Source organism: Myxine glutinosa, chromosome 4, assembly GCF_964187855.1.
Source record: "Myxine glutinosa chromosome 4, kmMyxGlut1.1, whole genome shotgun sequence".
NCBI lineage: Eukaryota > Metazoa > Chordata > Myxini > Myxiniformes > Myxinidae > Myxine > Myxine glutinosa.
This window is the reverse complement of record NC_136264.1, coordinates 1,944,706-1,967,511: the sequence shown is the minus strand read 5'-3', so window position 1 is coordinate 1,967,511 and position 22,806 is coordinate 1,944,706. Positions and strand designations below refer to the sequence as shown.

Here is a 22,806-nt window from a genome sequence, read left to right as displayed (position 1 = left end):
GCGATAGCGAACCGTGATCCGAGCCGTTGACAAGGACTAAACCCGATCTGAGCGGTTCCGAATCGTGCCACGCTTACCCAATGGAGGAAAACACTGATACGGTCGAATCAGGAAAGACAGGAAGAACAGATTGGTTTATTTACAATTTGTACAGGAAGGAGAAGAAGTACACACAGTGCAGCTTAATACAGTCTTAACTTATCCCAGGACACGGGCCCGTTTCACACTCAGCCACTCACACGGGGATTGCAGATGGTCAGGGTGATGGTCCAGGGATGATGGTGTCCAGGCAGTCCGCTCCGGTCCCCGACTCATACCGCGAAGAGATGGTCAGGGCGGCAGAAGCTCCCCGCGGGTCGTTGACGCCGATCGGACAATTACGGGGTTAAATGCGGGGTGAAAGGTAGGCTGGCTGGGCGGTTACTGGCGACCACGGTCGCGTACGTATTACATGAACCGGGCTATATGCGCTCCCAATACAGGCTCAATAGGCGCTCCCCAATGCAAGTTCAATAGCATACGTCCTCATTCAAAGCGCGTATCCGCTGCAGTCCTCTTCGAATGAAACCTTTATCATGCGCGCTCTCTCAACAAGTTCTTTCGCACGAGTCCTGTACAATCAGACGTCTCCGCGCAGTCCTCATAAGTTCGCATATATTCCTTCTGGCCAGACCTCTCGAGGGCTTTGGGCACGCGCTTATATAGCCTTTTCAGCGAACCTTCCAGCACTTGCTGATTGCGCCCTTACCATGCCCTCTTAAGCCATGCCCACCGAGCCCTGGTTGGTCGTTGCCCTCACCGTCACCGCCTTCTGACGTGCTGCTTGATGCGGCCACGCCTCTTCCTCGCGCTCCTCCCCCTTTCCAGGCCTACCTCCTGGCATTTGGCTGGTTTCGAGCGAAAACGTAAGGGCAGCGAACGCTGCTGGCAAACGAGGTGGATTGGAGGGTGGCCGCAACATGAATGGGACCTAAGCTTATTTCCTTTACACAACGCAGGTATCACTAGTGGAAATGGCCTTATCCTCACACATACTATGACATAACTAATGTTCTAAGGTGGCCTACGTGTTGCTTGTGAACTAACTATGGGGGCAAACCTTTAACCTTTAATGATGTTATATTTACACTCTCAAAACCGTAACAATATATATATATATATATATATATATATATATATATGTAATTATATTGTTAAGGTTGGGAACGTACCATACCCTCCATGGTGCACCACCCCACCCTCCTCCCCCCACCCCCCCCCCTCGACCATCGTTGGTACCCGCCGAGCTAATGCCAGTTTTGTTATGGCCGATCGCTACTCTGGGTGCGAGCAATGGCGGAGCAATGGAAGAAAAGACATTCACGGACAGAGAGAAGAGGAAACTTTTAATAATTTGATTTATTTACAAGTATTTACAGTGTAATTTTTCAATAGGAAAGAAAAGAAGGACAAGAGGCAGAAACTTAGCTTATTATATGCCTTATTACGATCACTACGAATAAACACAATAAGGGCGCCCAGCACACATTCACGAGGTAGGGGAGGAGGAACGAATGTTGGGAACCTGTTATCGAAATGGCCACAATGGTACCAGATGCTTCTCCTCGCAACGCCGTTTGTCTCGACCTCACCAACGAGCACCTGGCCGACAAGCTGCAGTCCCGAAAACGAGCAAGTAAAGGTGATCCCAGCACGAACACAAACAGGTGAAAAGTGTTGGTAACCATGCAGAGCAAGTATGTCGGGAACCATGTAGAGTGAGTGCCAGTGAACAGTGCAGAGCGATTGCCAGGGAACCATGCAGAGTGAGTGCCAGGGAACCGTGCAGAGTGAGTGCCAGGGACACGTGGAGTAAGCACGTTGTGATCTCGTGCAAGGTAAAGTGAGTGTCGTGCACACGTGCAAGAATGAAACCGACCAAGCGAGTAAATCACGTGCAGGGGCAAGGTGAACAATGTCCCAGGCCGAAGAGAGAGAGACCAAAAACACGTGTATAGCCAATGGAATCAAAGGTGAAAAGTAATGCAGGCACATACTGAGGCCTGTGAGAGGGTCCAATCAAGGAAAGAGCACACGTGTACTGCCAACAAAGTCCGAAAGCCAAAAGAAAATCCAAAGAATGCACATGTACAAGGCCTTTTGTCCAGCCATTTCCAGGGGTGGGTTGAGGGCTGTTCGAGGGTGTCCTGGCTCCCGATTGGTGGAGCCCACCACTCCGCCCCCACAAGCTCCCCTGAAGTTCCTCAGGCCCTGATTGGTGGAGTGTCGCTTCCTTGCCCCCACAAACCCTCTCGGAGGGACTTTTACCTGGTGATTGGATGGTGTGCCTTTGAGCCTGTGTGCATTGCCTGGCAAATTATCCTTGATGAGTAGAAGGAGGCCTATCTTTCCCAACACATAACGACATACTAACCCGAAATAAGGGGAAGGGCTAAGATAATGGTCTGCTATGAAATAACTATTCTAAGGGACCAGTATGGTGGTTGCCATTACTTTTTCGTGGTTTCCCAAAACTGTAACAATATATATATCATTATGTATGTATGTATGTATGTATGTATATGTATATACTGTTGCGGTTTTGTGAATAAAGGATGACCCCCCCTCGTAGGTAGTTGCACCACAACATGTAGCCTCGCTGTAGTTGTTATTTCTTAGTAACTGTAAGCGGTCTCCTTTCCTGTGTTAGTTTTGCGTTGAGCAGGCCAGTGAGTAGGCCTCAATTGGGCTAGGATGCCATGTGCTCGGCCTGGAACAAGTCTGGCAAGGCCGAAGGGAGGAACTGCAGGGGGAGTGGCCGGTAAGCAGCGAGCACCAATCAGAGCTCGAGGGGGGTGGCTCACCACGGCAACGAGGGGAGGGGCTTGGAACATTCGGGTAGGACCGGAGAGGGGCCATATAAAACCCTGCCCCGAGCCCCCCGCGTGAGAGTCGAGGAATGAGCAGAGACACGGTGAGAACCCCCAAGCAGACGAGTCAGAGCTCAAGTGAGAATCCACAGAACGTGTCAGAGTCGCCCAGCCCCTGAACGAGTCGGAATGCTTGAATTGAATTGCTCGTTATAGCCTCGCGGTACACAAATCCCCGTGCCCTGTGCCCTGCGCTCTGCGGCTGTATTAATCGCGCTTGTGGAGACGATCCAATCCGGAGCCACCTACGCCAACGATCCTCCTACCTGGGCTCCCTGCATACGTGCCGTGAACATCGGAGGGCCACGCCGGGCGAGCTGTCCTGGAACGACCGGCGCCAAGGCGCGTTTGGCGCGCGAACTTCCTTCCTTCCTTCCTTTTCCCTGCGTGAGTGAGTGGGCCCTTTGTCTGGGGTTTAGTTAAGACTGCTTAAGTGCCTGCTCTGTGTCTCTTCACCTGTATAGCTGTAAATAAACCGTGTTCTTCCTCTTATTTGATCGTTCCCGTCATTTCACAATTGGCTTAAAATCGCACGAACAGAACTGCTCGAATCGAGTTCAATAAAAGGTAACGGCACGAGTCACGTGATACGCAAACCGCTCGGCGTACTCGATTAGCGTGGCTTGTGCGAGGTCCGGTCCCCGTTTCCGTGGCAGCGTGGGTACCAAAGGTACGTGCGGCGTCGACCCGATACCCTTTTCCACGCTCGCTGCGGGAGTGGCGATTCGGCCTCATGGACACGAAGACCCGAGGGGGAAAAGGGGTTTAACCCCCCCCCCCCCCTCTGTACGTCGACGGGCTTCGGGAGATCCGCAATAATACATATACATATACAGACACACACACACACTCTATAATTGTAAGGACCTTCCTGTCAGGCAACGTCAGGCAGAGATGGGAGGTAAGTGAGTGCAGGACTCAAACCTCTTGGATAACCCACCTAGTTTAGGACTATATGATTCCAGCTTGATGAAGCACGAAATAGTGATAATGGCTCCCGAGGAAGGAAGAGCATTGGGGGCAGAGTGATCGCTCAAACCCAGGAACATTGGGCAACCAATCACCAGGTCGGGGTGCCATTTCCACGGGAGGGTCCATGGAGAGGGATAAAAATTGGGCAGTGCAGGTGCAAAGGGCCTCTAAAGGTGTTTTTTTTTTTTTTTTTTTTTTTTTTAGTGCAGGTGCAAAGGGCCTGTTCGAGCCATTTGTGAGTTTGAGACAGCTACAAGTTCGAAATAGTTTTGAGTTCGAGCTAGTTTTTAGTTATTGACAGCCCCGGCGAGCAATTGGCATTACTGCAGTTGGGCAGAGGTCACGTGCTTGACATTCCAACAGTACAAATCCTGCGGAAAGACCTCCCAAAATCCTTTGCCTGATGCTCATTGTTTGGTACACATGAGTAATTGAGGGAGTGCAATGGGGGCTTTAGTTATTCTTGTACAATAGGTTGTCATTCCTTCCGTTGTACGTTGTCTTTGTGCAGATAATTATATTTATAATAACGTGTCCACCCACCATCCTGTTCCAAAACCTGCACGCAAGAAACCCGTTTCGGTATTCAATTGGTGTCGCTGGAGTCGATAAAGTTCATTCTTTTGTGGATAATAAAATCGTATAAAGCAGCGGACAATCTACTTGTGTCAGCTTCAAAATAAATTGGCTCATCCTCAGGAATTAATCCATTCCAGGCTGGGCAGTTTGGTGTTAGCCAGGTCCATCCTCAGTACAATACTGTCGTTAGATTGCCTGAAATATAAAGATCTTTTCATTTAGGAGGATAAAACAAAAGGAGCTGTCACAAGCATGAATAAACAGCAAGGTAGAGGTGGAAAGAGGACAGAACAAACAGCGATCCAAACAGTTATACGAACCTTGAACCAGTTAATTGTGACATTGCTTTGTAAGTGCTGCAAAGCTGGACAGTAAAGTGTCTTCGAAGTTCCGATGTGTGCTGTGAAACTGTAACTCGACTCAGAATGGTAGCACGAGGTCGTTTCCGGTCGCCACACTTTTAACATGTGACACACACTCCGATTCCTGGCAAAAAAAGAAGAAAATGCATTACCCCGTGGAGCTGTCCCCTCAAGGTTGCAGATTTCACGTGTCCACCCACTAAATTTTTCCATTCAGCGGTTTCCGAGAAATCATATTTTTATTATTTGCGTTTAATCCAAGATGGCTGCCATAACACGTGACCGATGACGCCACAATTATCATCAAAACATTCTGAATGGGTGTCACTCCTACCCTGAAAGTTTTGTCTCAAATGGACATGTGATTGCTGAGAAAAACAAACAAGCCCGGACGGACGGACGGACAACCCGAAAACATAATGCCTCCGGCAACCTTCGGGGGGGCGGAGGCATATAAAGAAGCAAACTAGAGTTAATAGAACACCTTACCCCAATGCAGTCTGAGAAACAAGGACATGGGCGGGATCCACGAGGGGCAAATTTGATGGGTCGCTATGACATAGAATGATGAAAAACATTGTCCAAGTGCTGCTAAACGGAAGGGGTTTGAAAGTTCAAAAAACGTGATTTGTGTTCTACAGCATTCAAATACCGTTTATAATTAAATTTAAATAAAATAAAGATTTTAAAGGTTGTAAAAAATTAAATTCAGAAATTCACAGCCATTGATGCAGCGTCTTTTACACCACCCTATTTAACAAGTCACATTAGTTCTTCATGCCTGTTGTTTGTGTCCTTGATGACGCCCCGAAAGCAGTTCGTTTCCTGTTTGGAATTATTTTCAATTTTTATTTGACTGACACACGGAGTAAAAAAAGAAAAATCGCCCGAGCAGGTAAAATGGCCTTAAAATGCATGTTGTTGTTGTTGTTGTTGTTGTTGTTGCACACCTCTCTGAGGATGACAAAGTACCACTAAATGACAGGTTTGTTTGCTGATTCGTTTTCCCATTTGTGTTCAAAATATAACATTAAATTGGAATCAAGTTGTTCCTCAATCGTGAATTGACGTTTGTAGACAGACGGACAGACAGACAGACAAAGTGAACCAGTTGTCTAACCTCACTTTTCACTTCACGTGCAGGGGGTAAAAAACGACTGCAATATTAATGTTATTGGACAACAGACGACAAGCAAAGTCGATACAGATGTTACACACCTACTTCCATACCTGTGAACGCAGATGTACACGCCAGCATGTTCTGGCCGCGTGTGATGCAGCCACAATGCATTGCCGTACATGGCGTACGTGTCATCTCCAGGGTACAAGCGATGGGTGGGCCTCTCCTGCTTGGATGGCTTCAACCACCACTGGATTTCACCAGCACCGCTGCCACTTTTTGTCTACCAAAGAAATCGGTGACGCAGTCAGGGGGTGTTAAGAAACAGTACTCATTTTACTAGATAATGGATGATATCAACTAAAAAGTGAGAGAGAAAAATGTTTACCAAAACATTAAGAACATATAGTATCTCAAAATGCAAATCTCATCCACGTCCGCTTTGTACTCAAACTAAACAGGATGAAAACAACAGGTAAAAATTTAAATAAATTAATTTATAATTAAACATTTATTAATCAGTGTTTTCATATTTCCTGAATAAAGGTTTGTTGAAAATTTGATGACAGAAGTTCAAATGGTAAAGAAACACGGAAGCAATTACAAAACCCGTCCATGTGGCACAGTGCAGCGGCACAAAGGCTACCTAGAATGGCACTCAGTAGAGAGCACACCTCCACCTGGTTGGCCATATCACTCAATGGTGAAGAATCACTTAAAAAATTAAATAATTATCGTATCCGAATCCATATTCAGATCTTCACCAAAACGAATCAATTACCCCTTGTCAGACACCCAGCAAAGTCATGGAATCCATCATTGCTTCGGATATGAAATCTTTCCTCTTCTCCAATGGCTTGATCTCTGATCATCAATTTGGTTTCAGACCAGGTCACTCTACTCTGGACATGCTGCTTCTGCTGTCTCAACAATGGATGGAGGTCCTCAATGCCAAACAGGAAATCAGAGCTGTCTCCCTTGACATATCACGGGCCTTTGATACGGTCTGGCACCCAGCTCTGCTCACCAAACTCTCCTCCTATGGTATCCATGGAAATCTCCATGCATGGCTTGCGGACTTCCTCTCTGGTCGTAGTCAACGTGTGGCCCTGAATGGATTTCTCTCATCTCCCCTTCCTGTTCAGGCTGGAGTTCCCCAAGGAAGTGTGCTGGGCCCTGTGCTTTTTCTGGTCTTTATCAATGATATCAAATATCAATGGTCTTTATCAATGGGTTGGCGTCAGGAAGGGCATCCGGCCATAAAAACATTGCCTCAAAAAGAGAACCATGACAATCACAAGTACATATGGGCAGGGTGCAGCCCGAAGTGGAGATCAGTTTCTGAGGTTTGGGACATGGAATGTAGGGACAATGACAGGGAGATCAGGAGAAGTGGTGGAAGTATTGGTCAGAAGAAGAGTGGACATATGTTGTGTGCAAGAGACGAGATGGAAGGGAAGTGGTGTGAGAATGGTGAAGGGTAGGCAGGGACAGAAATACAAGTTTGTGTGGCAAGGGTGCCCGGAGGGCGTGAATGGTGTTGGTGTCCTGTTTTCTGAGGAGTTTGTAGACAGTGTGGTGAGTGTGACTAGAGTGAGTGATAGGTTGATGATGGTGAAAATGATGATTGGAAAGCTCTTGGTGAACGTCATCTCAGGATATGGTGGTGGGATGTTGAAGTTGGAAAGAGGATTGACGAGAAGAGGAAGAAGTTCAAAGAGTGGCAGAAGGCGAAGGGTACGGGAGCAGAAACAGCAGAGCATGAAAGTTATAAGGCAGCCAGGAAGGCTGCAAAGAAAGAGGTAGCAAAGGCACAGGAGGCATGTAGGAAAATGTTCGGAGAACGCTTGGATTCGGAAGAGGGTCAGAAAGCAGTATTCAGGATTGCAAAGCACATAGCGAAAGAGAGGTGTGATGTGATGGGGGTGAGTTGCTTGAGGGATGAAGTGGGACAAATCGTTGTGGACCCAGATGGAATTAAAGGAAGATGGAAAGGATATATGGAAATGCTGTTGAATACAGAGAATGAATGGGATGGCAACATAGAGAGTAACACAGTTTTAGGACCGGCAGAGAAGATAACTGAGAAGGAAGTTGAGGAAGCGATAAAAGCAATGAAGAGTGGAAAAGCGGGAGGGCCGACGGGAGTTGTGGGAGATATGTTGAAGGCAGCAGGAAGTTGGGGTGTGAAGAGAATGACAGAGATCTGTAATCTGGTGGTGAAAGAAGGCCGCATTCCAGTGGATTGGGAACCGAGTACCCTCGTCCCTCTATACAAGGGGAAAGGTGACCCTCTGGAGTGTGGCTCGTACCGAGCGATAAAGTTATTGGAGCATGGAATGAAGGTATTGGAAAGGGTGTTGGAGAGGAGGATAAGGAAGAAAGTGAAGATCGACGAAATGCAGTTTGGATTTATGCCAGGAAGAGGAACGACAGATGCGCTTTTCATTGTGAGGCAGTTGCAGGAGAAGTTCATGGATAAGAGGAAGAAGTTGTTTTTGGGGTTTGTTGATCTGGAGAAAGCATTCGATAGGGTTCCACGCAAAGTATTGACATGGGCATTGAGGAAGTTAGGAGTGGAGGAATGGTTGATCAGAGTAGTGATGGCAATGTACAAAAGAGCACGCACAGCTGTAAGGACGAAGGACGGGAACAGTGGTGAGTGTGAGGTGAAGGTGGGAGTGCATCAGGGGTCGGTACTAAGTCCACTATTATTTGTAGCTGTGATGGAGGTGCTGGCTCAGAACGTAAAGGAGGGTTTACCGTGGGAGTTGTTGTATGCAGATGATCTGGTGTTGATTGCGGAAAGTATGGATGGACTGAAGGAAAAGATGAACAAGTGGAAGGAATGTATGGAGACAAAAGGTCTGAAGGTGAATATCGGAAAGACAAAGGTGATGGCAAATGGTAAAGCATGTGGTGAGGTGGAAAGAACTGGGAAGTGGCCGTGTGCTGTGTGCAGGAAGGGTGGCGGAGTGAACTCCATTCAATGTACAATGTGTGCTGAGTGGGTTCATCAAAAATGTAGTGGTCTGAGAGGGTCATTTACCAGTGTGGCAGCTACATTCAAATGTAAGGTGTGCACAGAGGGAGCTGCAGATGGAGGAAATGTTGAGTTGGATCTTGGAGACGGCGTGAAGCTGGAAGGTGTGAAAACATTTTGCTACCTCGGAGACATGCTGAATGGAGAAGGTGGATCAGACTCGGCAACGGTTGCTCGAGTGAGATGTGCATGGAAGAAGTTTCGGGAACTGAGTGGCGTGCTGATGAGGAGGAGAGTGTCGCTGAAGCTGAAGGGAAAGGTGTATGCTGCATGTGTGAGAAGTGTTATGATTTATGGGAGCGAGACATGGGTAATGAACGTAGAGCAGCAACGAAGGCTGGAAATGGTGGAAATGCGAATGGTTCGATGGATGTGCGGAGTATCGTTGAGAGGGAGGAAGACAAATGATGATTTGCGAAAGATGATGGGAATATTGCCTGTGATTGATGCTGTGAAGAGGAACAGGTTGAGATGGTTTGGTCATGTATTGAGGAAGGATGAAAGTGACTGGTTGAGAAGAGTGATGGAAGTTAATGTAGAAGGAAGTAGAGGACGGGGAAGACCGAGAAAGACTTGGCTAAAGATGGTGGAAGAAGAAATGCGGGCAAGGGGGTTAACAAGGAGAGATGCAGAAAATAGGGCAAAATGGAGAAGATTGTCATGGGGACCGCAAGGCTAACCCCCGCTCTAGCAGGGAAAATGGCCTTAAAATGCATGTTGTTGTTGTTGTTGTATCAATGATCTCTCCGACTCTCTGGAAAATCCTCTCTATCTCTTTGCTGATGACTCCACTCTCTGCCGCTCCATTCCTCTTCCCTCAGATCGGCAGTCTGCAGCCTCCTCACTCTCTGAAGACCTGGACAAAATCACAGACTGGTCAAACAAGTGGAACATGTCTTTCAATCCTGACAAATCTCACTCTCTTACTATGTCTCTCCGAAAAGATCGACTGGACAACCCTCCCATCTACTTTCTCAACAATCCTCTCCAAGAAGTTCTGTCGCTCAAGCTTTTGGGTCTCACTATCTGCCATGATCTTTCTTGGGAAAAACACATTTCCAAGCTGGCCTCCAAAGCCAGTCGCCGACTGGGCATCCTCCGTCGTGCGAAGTCCTTCCTCGGCACACCTGAGCTCCTCACCACATACAAGGCTTTCATCCGCAGCTCAATGGAATACTGTTCTCCCCTATGGGCTGGTGCTCCTGCCTCACACCTGGCTCGGCTTCACGCTGTTGAATCCAAAGCTTTCAAAATCATTGGAAACTCCCGCGATGAAGCTATCTCTGAGGGCCTTTCACTCACTCACCGCAGGCAGGTAGGTGGTCTTTCTGTCTTCTACCGACTCCTCTCTGGCCTTGCTCCCCCAGCTCTCTCTGTGCTCTGTCCCCCAAATATTCCTCCAGGTCGCACAAGATCTGCCAGCAACCCTCTGATGGTTAAACTGCCGAAATCTCGGCTCTCTGCTCACCTTCACTCTTTCATTCCTCTTTTCTCCCGCCTCTGGAACAAACTCCCACACTCCCTTCAATCCCTCTCCTCCCTCCAGGTCTTTAAAACAGCTGTTCACCACCATCTCTTATCTTCCCCCATCCAAAACCTTGATCTTTTCTACCCCCACTAATTCACCCCAGATCCACCTTGTTTGAAATTCCAACTTCTTTCCTGGAAATCCTGGCAGTGTCCATATGTTTATACCTCTCCCACCCCCCCCCCCCCCTTCACATGCCTTCCCCCCAAAGCCCTCTCCCTCCCACAGATCTCTCCATGTCTCCATGTCTCTCGGTCCCTGCTCTCAAATGTTGTGTTTGTGTGCTTCCCCCTCTCTCCCCATCTTGTCTACCGCTCCCGATGTTATTTGTTTTATGTGTCTGTTTGTCTTTCTGTGTGATTAATGTTCGCTCTTTCACGAGCCTCGATCTTGTATACAAACAAACAAACAAAAAAAAAAAAAAAAAAAAAACTCAACCTGTCCACCAAGTTTCGTCCAAATCCGTCCACAACTTTTTGAGATATCTGCTATGCATCGTTTTTGGCCCTGTAGTGGGGCAGCTTAGCACCGAATTTCAAAGGGATGGGGACATGCCGGATAAAAGCACCAACATTTTATCAGGCAATCTTCAGGGTCCCAGCTATGATTCTATAACCGGCGCCAAGCGATACGACCACTCTTATTTGAATTTTTTTTATTATTTGTGAAATTTTTTGGGGAAAATTTTTTTTGGGGGTTTTTGGAAAAGAAATGTTTTTACTGCAGAAATGAGAATCTTTTCCGATCATTTCGGTGTAATTGTTTTAAAAATCGAACATCTAGAAGTATTTTAAAACAATATTTGAAAATTAGGTGTCTCGGGTGCATTTCCTCAGCATCTAAGCTTCAATTCTAGAACCGGCGCCAAACGATCCGAACAGCAAGATGCATGCACAGTAGACATTTATATTTTTTTTAATATAATTACATGCATATTATATTAAATCTGCTATATGTTGAAATTATATCTGCTATATGTTGCTATATGTTGCAATTTTCCTTGTATTGTGTTTCCTTGTGTTGCAGGTTTCGAGGGCTAGACTTCATGAAGATGGAATGGACACAGTGCATAATTTGCCAACAAACTACACCTGAATCCCTGCGCTGCCCCTTGAATGCACGTGGAGCAGACACATCAGCACCGGCGGCCTATGCATCATTCCTAGAAAATGTGGCTCACTTCAGAGAACTGAACTCGTTGCCGGTGCCGCTGCATTTCGGCAGTGATATCACTGTGGATGACCTCATCAGGAATCGTGCGCAGTGGCACAAATCCTGTCATTCACAGTTCAGCAGTCATTCACAGTTCAATGCAAACAGACTGGAAAGAGCAAGAAAGAGGGAGAGAGATGTTACCCCTGAAAGTGGCACTACTGAAGGCAGGCGCCGGCGGCCGCGCCAATCGCTCGACAAGACCATCTGCATATTTTGCACTAAGCAAGATGGACTCCTGCATGAATTTAGAACTCTAGGCGCAGATGATAACGTCAGGTTTATGGCCAGCGATCTGCAAAAGACAGAGTTAATGGACAGGATTGAAGGAGCCAGTGACCTTATTGCCCTGGAAGCAAAGTATCATCTGGCTTGCCTCATTGGTCTTCGGAATCATCATCTGTCTCTAGTCGAGACAAAGAGAAACTTCCAAGGATGAACCTGCGAATGTGAAGAAGTTCAAAGCAAGAGCTTTCGTAGAACTCCTCACACACATTGAAAACGAGATAGAAGGTACATTTTGCTTCAAGTTGGCCTCATTGAGGCACCTCTACGAGAAGCGCCTTGCAGACTTTGGTATTACCAGTGACATCAACAAGGGCCGTTTCAAGGAGCAAGTTTTCAATCACTTCCCCCACGCCCAAGAGCAAAGTGACGGGAAACAAGTGATGCTCGTGTGTGAACAAGGAATGCAGGAAATGCTGAAGCAGGCGTTCAAACAGGACTTTGAGTGAGATGCTCTGATTTTGGCGAAAGCTGCCAGGATTGTACGGAATGAAATCTTCAGCTCAAGCGGGTTCAACTTTGATGGTGCCTTCCCCAGTGACTGCCAGCAGAAGGCTGTCCCGACCCAACTCAAATCCCTGATAACCATGCTGATGAAAGGGGCTGATCTGAAAGACCAGGGCACAGTGGATTCACAGGCCTGTCTCACAGCTTCACAGGTCATCCTTTACAACTGCAAGAAGACCAAGAAGCGTGAGCAGCGAGCCCCATGTGACACACAAAGGCCCCAAGGTGGCAGATCACGTCATTCATCAGACTGCAGATAGAAGGACATGCTTCACATGTCCATGTAATTTCGAACTATGCAGCTGCCGATGTGAGAAGTAGCTTAGCCGAGAAGTAATTTTGCACCATGTTGGGTGAAGATACGCACGGTCTGAAAGAGTATCCATTTTTCTTGATTTTCGTATGTGTTAAGGGCAGGCTCCGACTTTCAGATTTTTTGGGCATAAAATTTTTCCTAATTAAGTTAGAGCGCTGAAACCAACGGCATTGAACGCGCTGTCCCGAGCCCGTTAAAATGACGTTTATTTCATCTTTCTACGTTAATTAGAACGTTTTTAAAAAATTGAGGAAATGCACCCGACACCTAATTTTCAAATATTGTTTTAAAATACTTCTAGATGTTCGATTTTAAAAACAATTACACCAAAATGATCGGAAAAGATTCTCATTTCTGCAATAAAAACATTTCTTTTCCAAAAACCCAAAAAAAAAATTCCCAAAATTTTCCAAAAAAAATTCACAAATAATAAAAAAATTCAAATAAGAGTGGTCGTATCGCTTGGCGCCGGTTATAGAATCATAGCTGGGACCCTGAAGATTGCCTGATAAAATGTTGGTGCTTTTATCCGGCATGTCCCCCATCCACTACCTAAGCTGCCCCACTACTGTCTCCCAATGGTGAAGAATCACTCAAAAATTTCTAGTAGTCGCATCCGAATCCGGATCTTCACCAAAATCTAATCACTTCGTCCTCGTCACATACGCTACATCTCTGCTAAATTTCATCCGAATCCGTACACACCTTTTTGAGATATTTTGTTCACAAACAGACAGGGGTGAAAACATAACCTCCATCCACCTTTGGTGGCGGAAGTAATAAGGCCTATTTGTACCAACTCTGACTTTGCCCTTTGACAATGTTTTCATAATAAGGGTGCATTGAAAATGCCCCCTTTGAGGTTCTTACTTACTGTGATGTATCGCTATGTTGCATCGCATGTGTGAAAACGACGACGGCAACTGTGTGTGCGCATGCGTGAATAAACAGTTTGGACAAATGCGGCGTTCATGTAGTCCGTCCGTGTTTCTCCTGGCCTCGTAACGACACCCGTTAGGTTGGAGGAGAACAGAACACTCACCTCAAGTAAAAACCTCAAAGGGAAACCCAAACTTTCAAACCTGTCTCCCTCCTCCAAATCTTGATGGCGTCTGGTCAAATCTGTTTCTGGTGTTTGTTCCCCTTCCATCCCCTCCCTTACCTCAAACGGCTACACAGCTGACACCGCACGTGACAAAGCCAAATGCCTCAACTCTGTGTTTGCCTCAAAATCTGGTGTCCCAAACCCAGCACTCACTGTACCCACCGTACCCAGTCGAACCCAACTGCTTCTGGACTTCTGGACTTCTGTGTCTTTCTCTCCTGACAAGGTGGAGAAGTTTCTGTCATCCCTCGACTCCGATTCTGCAAATGGACCAGACGGCATCAGCCCACGGGTCCTAAAATCCTGCTCTGCCGCTCTTTCACTCCCTCTCTCTGTTCTCTTCACCCTCTCTTTTGCTCAACGTCATCTGCCTCCAGCTTGGAAATGAGTCAACATTACCGCTTTACACAAAAAAGGTGCAAAAACAGATCCTTGCAACTACAGACCAATCAGCCTGCTCCCAATAATCAGCAAGGTCATGGAATCGATCATCGCTTCTGACATCAAATCCTTCCTCTTCTCCAATGGCTTGATCTCGGATTATCAACTTGGATTCAAACCAGGTCACTCCACTCTGGACATGCTGCTTCTGCTGTCTCAACAATGGATGGAGGTCCTTAATGCCAAACAGGAAATCAGAGCTGTCTCCCTTGACATATCACATGCCTTCGATACGGTCTGGCACCCCGCTCTGTTCTCCAAACTCTCCTCCCATGGTATCCATGGAAATCTCCACACATGGCTTGCTGACTTCCTCTCTGGTCGTAGTCAACGTGTGGCCCTGAATGAAATTCTCTCATCTCCCCTTCCTGTTCAGGCTAGAGTTCCCCAAGGCAGTGTTCTGGGCCCTGTGCTTTTTCTGGTCTTCATTAATGATCTCTCCGACTCTCTGGAAAATCCCCTCTATATCTTTGCTGATGGCTCCACTCTCTGCTGCTCCGTACCTCATCCCTCAGATCGGCAGTCTGCCGTCTCCTCACTTTCTGCGGACCTGGACAAAATCACAGACTGGTCAAACAAGTGGAACATGTCTTTCAATCCAGACAAATCTCACACTCACTATGTCTCTCAGAAAAGGTAGCCTGGAAAACCCTCCCATCTACTTCCTGAACAATCCTCTCCAAGAAGTTATGTCACTCAAGCTTTTGGGTCTCACTATCTGCCATGATCTTTCCTGGGAAAACCAGATTTCTAAGCTGGCCTCCAAAGCCAGTCGCCGACTGGGCATCATCCGTCGTGCGAAGTCCTTCCTTGGCACACCTGAGCTCCTCACCATAAACAAGGCTTTCATCCGCAGCTGAAAGGAAAGCTGTTCTCCACTCTGGACTGGTGCTCCTGCCTCTCACACAGCTCGGCGTCACGCTGTTGAAACTAAAGCTTTCTGAATCATTGGAATCTCAAGCGATGAAGCTAACTCCGAGGGCCTTTCACTCACTCACCGCAGGCAGGTTGGTGGTCTTTCTGTCTTCTACCGACTCCTCTGTGGCCTAGCTCCCCCAGCTCTGTATATGCTCTGTCCCCCAAATATTCCTACAGGCCGCACAAGAGCTGCCTGCAACCCTCTTATGGTTAAACTGCCAAAATCAAGACTCTCTGCTCACCTTCACTCCTCTTTTCTCCCGGCTCTGGAACAAACTCCCTCACTCTATTCAATCCCACTCCTCCCTCTAGGTCTTCAAAGCAGCTGTTCACCACCATCTATTGTCTTCCCCCATCCAAAACAATGATCCTTTCTTCCCCCGTTCATTTACCCCAGATCCAATTTTTTTGAAATTCCGACTTCTTTCCTGGAAGTCCCAGCAGTGTCCATGTGTTTTATACCTCTCCCACCCCCCCCCCCCTCCCCTTCCCGTGCCTCCTCCCCCCAAGACCTCTCCCTCCCACAGATCTCCCGATGTCCTTGTTCTCTACTGTTGTACTTGTGTGCTTCCCTGTCTCCCCCCATCTCGTCTCCCGCTCCCTTTATCTTATGTTTTTGTATCAGTTTGTCTTTTTGTGATTAATGTTAGCTCTTATACGAGCCTCGATCTTGAATCCAACCCCCCCCCCCCCCCCACTCCCCCACCCCCCAAAAAACGCTCAGACCACCTCAACGCTAATGTATTCGGAACCCTACATAATAGATACGATACGTCTTTTCTGACTTCCAATATTTATAAAGTCGGTCATTTTATGATTAAAAGTCGAAATCTTCTTCACATTTAACCATGACATCACATTCGGAAGTCGACCGCCAGATCCACATTGTCTACGGTAAGATTTAACTCATCACGGAACCATTGAACTCAAACGGCAAATAATTTTTGAATTTCTACAAATATGCGGGGTCGATGCGTCCCGGGTGGTTCTCATAATACAAACCGAGATGGTTTCATGCTAAACCAATGACTGAAAGATTGGAGGATTGTCAGAAATTGGACGAGGTTTGTCCAAAATACCCGAGTGTGGATCAAGCCTACAAAATGATCGGTTTTGTGTTCGAAACATTTTGCAGAGAACTGTTATGAAACAACAGAGGTGGTTAAGATCTTGTGGTTATCCGCCACGTGTGAGAGAAGATGCCACCCTCACGATGAAGCGGAAAAACAGCCGTCACTCAAAACAGTAACACCATCTCTACTGAGATACCAGCACATGTATGAGGGCGATTTGAGTGGTGAATCAAACACCTGTGTTGGCCTGCTGGTGACAGATCTCACCTCACCACCATCCCTCCCTCCCTCCCCTTGGGAGAGGGGGGGGGGGAGGGAGGACATTGAGACAACACAGAAACGACAAGGACAAGGCACGGACACACACACACAATGGTGGGACACGGCACGGACACGATACAGCATAACCACAGACACAGATGGCATCCTGGGAAAGTTTGAAATGGGATGATCCTGTAAGATTCAGGACACGGGGTTAGCCTGCTATGGTGGGACAAAGCAATCGTCGCCCATTTGGCTGGTGGTGTCTGAGTATGCCGAGGCAGTGTCCGTGCTGCGCCCTGTCCATGCCGTGTCTAGGCTGTGCCGTGCCATTTTGTGCCATATTTCTTCTGGAGTAATATAACTGATTTATCAATTAATACAAAATCCCTGATAAACTGTCAATTGAACGGAAAAACAAAACCTACCAATCTGTAGTGAACACGTGATCGGCGTATTCACCTGCACTACTAATCCCTCCATCTTCGCTAACAACATGTTTGTCTGAATCGCTTGCTGAAGGCTCAAAACAATACCGCTCCACAATTCCGCCAAAAGTGTTTCCATCACTAATTTTGTCTCCAATTGTTTCTTCAAAATCCCACTGATCAGTTTCAACAATGACGGATGTAATAGCGGGCGAGTGACCAACACTACCCAAAGCATCAATTACAGGTGTAATAATCGCGGGCGAGTGACCAACACCACCCTTAGCTTCACTGACAGGTGTAATAATAGTGAGCGAGTGACCAACACTCCCCTTAGCATCAATGACGGGTGTAATAATAGCGGGCGAGGAACCAACACTACCCTCAGCATCAGTGACGGGTGTAGTAGCGGATGAGTGACCAACACTATCCTTAGCTTCACTGACAGGTGTAATAATAGTGAGCGAGTGACCAACACCACCCTTAGCGTCAATGACGGGTGTAATAATAGTGGGCTAGTGACCAACACTACCCAAATATTCCTGCAGGTCGCACAAGATCTGCCAGCAACCCTCTTCTGGTCTCCTTCTGGAAACCACCAAAATCAAGACTCTACTCACCTTCACTCTTTCATTCCTCCCTCACTCTCTTCAATCCCACTCCTCCCTCCAGGTCTTTAAAACAGCTGTTCACCACCATCTCTTATCTTCCCCCATCCAAAACCTTGATCTTTTCTACCCCCGTTAAAACACCCCAAATCCACCTCTTTAAATCTCCAACTTCTTTCCTGAAATTCCAAGTTGAGTCAATTTGTTTCATACCATGTACCCCTTCCCGCCCCCCACTAATCCCCCCCCCCCCACCCCCATCAGGGCCTCTCTCTTCCACAGATCTATCGACGTCCCTGTTCTCCACTGCTGTTGTGATTGTATGTTTTCCTCTCTCTCCTCTTCTTGTCTCCCGCTCCCTATAACCCTTGTATCTTTTTATTGGTCTGTGCCTGTTCTCGTGTGTAATGGGTTGGCTCTTACACGAGCCTCGACTCTGTATAAAAAAAAAAAATTAAAACAATTGCGGGCGAGTGCCCAAACTACCCTTAGCGTCACTGACAGGTGTAACTCACATCATTTTGCAAGCTGCTGCTGTTGTTGACATCTGTTTGAAGAGGCAAATCACAGTTGATGACAGCTGCCTCACCTGGTAAACTGAACACTGCGATGTTACATTCACCTGGAAATAAAAGGAGGGTGAGGAGGTCCAGGGTTATTTTTTTATAGGAATATGCAAATGCAAAAGACATATTCCATGCAAGTACAATTCCTCAATCTCATGCAAGACCTGCTCATTGGTCGGTAATGCATGTCAACAGCAGGTGATCCTGCATTCATTATAAAGAGAATAAGCAAAGGTAATCCAAAAGGAGAAGCAAAGATAATGGAGATCATGGAATTGTGCTGGCCTGTTTGGCACTCCCTATTGATCGAGGACAGTACCCTAATGCCCTGGTACCACACTTTGATATTCAAATCACTGTAAAAAGGGGTTTTACTGATTTTAGTAGAACAAAACAAAGGTAGACTGGGCAAAGTAAAATAATATGTTCAAAGACCAATTGTTTCATTCTCAAGGCATTTGACACATTCCAGGACAAGACGACCTAAAGCATGTTGAGCTGTATTTTTAATTCAGTTTGTAAAATGTATAAAGTAAATGACAGATTCAGCAAAGCTCGCTAGAAGTGGGTCTGCTAGAATGTTAAAGAAACTAAAACCTAAAAACCAAAATCTAAACTTCATCCAAGAGAGTTCTCAGCATCTACATTTTAAAAACCTGACATGCATCCTGGACCACACAATCCTTCTCAAAATGCCATCAACATGATACCATTACCTGCTGAAAAATGAAGGGGATGGAGGAAGGATGGAGAAAACATTAATTTGGAACAAGAGTGGAAAGGGAGGGGAGAGTAAGGGGAAGAATACATATTACATAAGTTTAGAAGGAAGAGGGGATAAAGAGCTCGAACAATGTGACTGTGTCGCCAATATGCAGACGCCTAGTCCCACAAAGGGTAGATGCCATCATTCACTGTCCTAAAAAAGAAACAAGTTTGATTTAAATCCCTTCAGCTGTTTTCAAGTATCCCATGACAGGTTTCACATCGATCGGTGAAGTGGTTTCAGAGAAGGGGTTTTTTTAAATATCGGCTTTCAAGCTAATATGGCTGCCATACCACATGACATGTGACCTTAGAAAATGTGTACACTGCATATGTATGGGTAGGGGATCACGTTTGTGAAGTTTCGTGTTGATGAGATAAGGTTCGTTTTTCTATCCAAGATGGCTGCCAAACCACATGACCCACGACATCATAATTTTCAAACTATATGCAACAGTGCTGTTAGATGATATTTTAAAATTTCGCATCGATAGAGTGAGCGGTTTCAGAGATATAATTATTTAATATTTTCCTTCAATCCAATATGGCTGCCAAACCATGTTACCTATGATTTCATAAATTTAATATTTCAATACAAATGGGTCATAGATCATGTGCATGCAATTTCAGATTTTTAGCATAAAGAATTTGATTAAAACATTTTTGGCTGGTATACCACTTCACCTATGATGTCATCATTATCATGGTTTTATTCCCCATTGGGAGTACTTGACAATGTGCCAAGTTTCAAATTTTTCCATTCAGTGGTTTCCGAGAAATATTTTTTTAATTATTTGCTTTTAATCCAAGATGCCTGCCATACCACGTGACCTATAACGTCACAATTATCATAGAAACATTCTGCATGGGTGTCACTGCTACCCTGAAAGTTTCGTCTCAATCGGACATGTGGTTGCTGAGAAAAACGAGGTTTAGCCCATACGGACGGACGGACGGACGGACAACACGAAAACATAATGCCTCCGTCGACATTGTCCGCGGAGGCATAAAAATTTGGTTGCAAATGTGAATATGGGAGGTAAATGTGTGAACACATGGGAAAGGGGAAAAACAAAAACTGCGATAATACATCAATAGAAAATACGGATGGAGATAGCTCACAAGAGAGCAAGACCTTCCGCAAGTGAGAGCCATGGCTCTCTTAAGGAGGCTAACGATTTATGTGGCAACTGCAACTATGATACGGCGACCACGATGGAACATGGTGACCACGGGACACGGAGACCACGGGACACGGAGACCACGGGACAACAGGACATGGCGACTATGGCACAGCAGGACACGGCAGCCACGTTCAACAAGACAAGGCAATTAACTGTATGACATGACATGACAAATATACGACATGACATCGGAACCATGACATGCAGATAAGCCTCCCCCATGAAAGACTTTAATCTAGATGAATAATTGCTCCTGCTCCTGCTCGTGCTCCTGCTCCTGCAAGTCCTCGATACATCTTGGACTCGGCTTGTGGCCAATAATTGCTCCTGCTCCTGCTCCTGCTCCTGCTCGTGCAAGTCCTCGATACATCTTGGACTCGGCTTGTGGCCAATTTTCAGTTTCTCTTTATTACTCCAGTGCAGATTTGACGACCTTGCCTCAGTAGACTGCTGGTGATCTATATCCATCTTAAAGGATTCATAACGCTCTACTCCACTCTAATGGGATGTTAGACCTGATCATTACACATGTATTTATTGCTAAATCAAAGATGCACATGGACATGCCGACACTGACTCAATATGTCAGCAACCAAAAATGCATTTGTAGAGCCAGGCAGAAAGATGTACATAAACTTAAAATTCATTGAGAATCTACTGATGAGTATTTTACCTATACTCACTCAGCTCAAAGGCAGGTGGAACACAGGTTACCAATTGTAATCCCAGCAACAAAGGAAACAGGTGACCAGCTCCCATGTGGCATCTATCCCTGCAATAGAAAGAGAGCACATCCATTCTTAATGACTAAACATTTTAATCCGAGTTCATAAGTCACTGTTACAAATTACAACTTTCTATTCCGAATCGATTTCATTCATTACAAAATATATGCAGCAACAAAATTGAAGTCAAATTTAAAACATAATAATAAAACATTTTGATTTTCTGAGAAACGACCATTGCATACATTTGAAAGAAAGTGGGCAGACATTGAACTGGATGATCCCGAAGCCATGGAGATGCAAGTAGAACAAGAAAGAGCAATCAGAGATTGCAAACCATCGCCAGGATGTATTTTCAGTGGTTTTAAGGCTTTTGTGTAAAAAACAAATAGGGCGGCCGAACCACGTGACCGATGGTCATTTTTTTTCTCTACCAATTTATACCTAGATTATGCTCAAGAAATTTCATCTTGATCGGATGAAATTTTGTACCTGTCGAATTATGACGTCATAATGGAGACACCTATGACATCATCATTAACATATGTTATTCCACATGGAGAGTTCTTTACAATGAGCCATGTCTCAATTTTTTCGATGCAGCGCTAACGGTGATATAGAGGTGCAAAGTTTTTCGGTTTTTCCAAGATGGCGCCCATAACACGTGACCTATGACGTCATAATTATCATTAAAAAATTATACAGGTGGAGTTAGTTGCACCTATGGTGAAATTTCCTGTCAATCGGACCAACGGTTGCAGAGAAAATCATATGTATTCTGTGCGGACAAACGGACAGACAAACAAACAAACAAACACTCAAATGCAATATTGTGGGAGCTGTGCTCGCACGATAAAGCCAGACAAAATGGACGACACAGCAACGAAGTTTCACTGAGCTATTTATTTTAGCTCAACACGAAATAACTCAAAAGCACTGAATCAGCCCATCGAACGGGCGGCAATTTATCAGAGAAAACTCAACACACAAAAGCCACGCCTCTCAGGCAGGGCGTGGTATGCAAATAGGTAAGCCACGCCTCTCAACGGGGCGTGGTATGCAAGACAAGTGTTCGCCCGGGAAAGGCAAGTCTGGACACGCCCGGGCGAGTCCGGACAAGTGACCGCTCGCCGGTTGCGTCATCGGCCGGTGCACGGTAATTGTGTCATGCTTCCAGTAACCGCTACATGCGCCCCCCCCCCCCCCCAGAATTAACATGCACCGGGAGAGTCAGTTTGAGGGGGGTCCTGATGACCCGGCCGAAACAACCCCTGGCGATTCGTGTGGGAGTGGTAGGTGGCGTGGCGGTGGATGGTCGGGCGGGGGGCTTGGTTGACGGGGGACGGCACCGTCGTGGAGGAAGGGCCAACCGTGGAGGTTGGTCGAGGTCCAAATGGGCCGGCTTGAGGCGGTCCACGGAGATGCGGTCCAGCTTGCCGCCGATGTCGATGATGAACGACTTGTCGTCCCTCTTCAGGACCCGGAAAGGTCCATCGTACGGCGGCCGGAGCAGTCCCCGGTGTGCGTCGTGCCGGATAAAAACGTACTCCGCAGTGCGAAGTGCTGGGGGGACGTGGGGTTGGGGGCAGCCGTGGTGGGACGTGGGCATGGGGGCAAATCTCCTGGCGGCCTCCTGGAGGACCGAGCGTTGGCCAGCCGCGGACCAGGAGCCGGTGGCGTCAGGGATGAATTCGCCCGGCACGCGCAGTGGCTGGCCGTAGACCAGCTCGGCAGTGGAAGCCTGGAGGTCCTCTTTGACTTTAGGGCCCAATAGAACCCACGGGAGCCTGTCGGACCAACCATCGTCCTGGAAGCTGGCCCTGAGAGCGGCCTTCATCGAGCGGTGGAACCGCTCGCACAAGCCGTTGGCTTGGGGGTGGTAGGCCGTGGTGCGGTGAA

At 46.7% G+C, this 22,806-nt stretch overlaps 1 protein-coding gene across 1 annotated transcript in view; it reads right to left on the bottom strand.

Annotated features, from left to right (window-relative positions):
- Positions 1–22,806, bottom strand: part of LOC137424388 (interleukin-1 receptor accessory protein-like 1-B) — a 139,011-nt gene that overhangs the window by 70,864 nt on the left and 45,341 nt on the right. The window contains exons 2-5 of the mRNA XM_068111794.2: positions 20,866–20,954; positions 18,183–18,289; positions 6,053–6,225; positions 4,781–4,946 (exon numbers count right to left, since the gene is read on the bottom strand). Of these exons, the coding sequence (XP_067967895.2) occupies positions 4,781–4,946; positions 6,053–6,225; positions 18,183–18,289; positions 20,866–20,941 (522 nt within the window). The 5' untranslated portion in view covers positions 20,942–20,954. The remainder of the gene's footprint in view (positions 1–4,780; positions 4,947–6,052; positions 6,226–18,182; positions 18,290–20,865; positions 20,955–22,806) is intronic.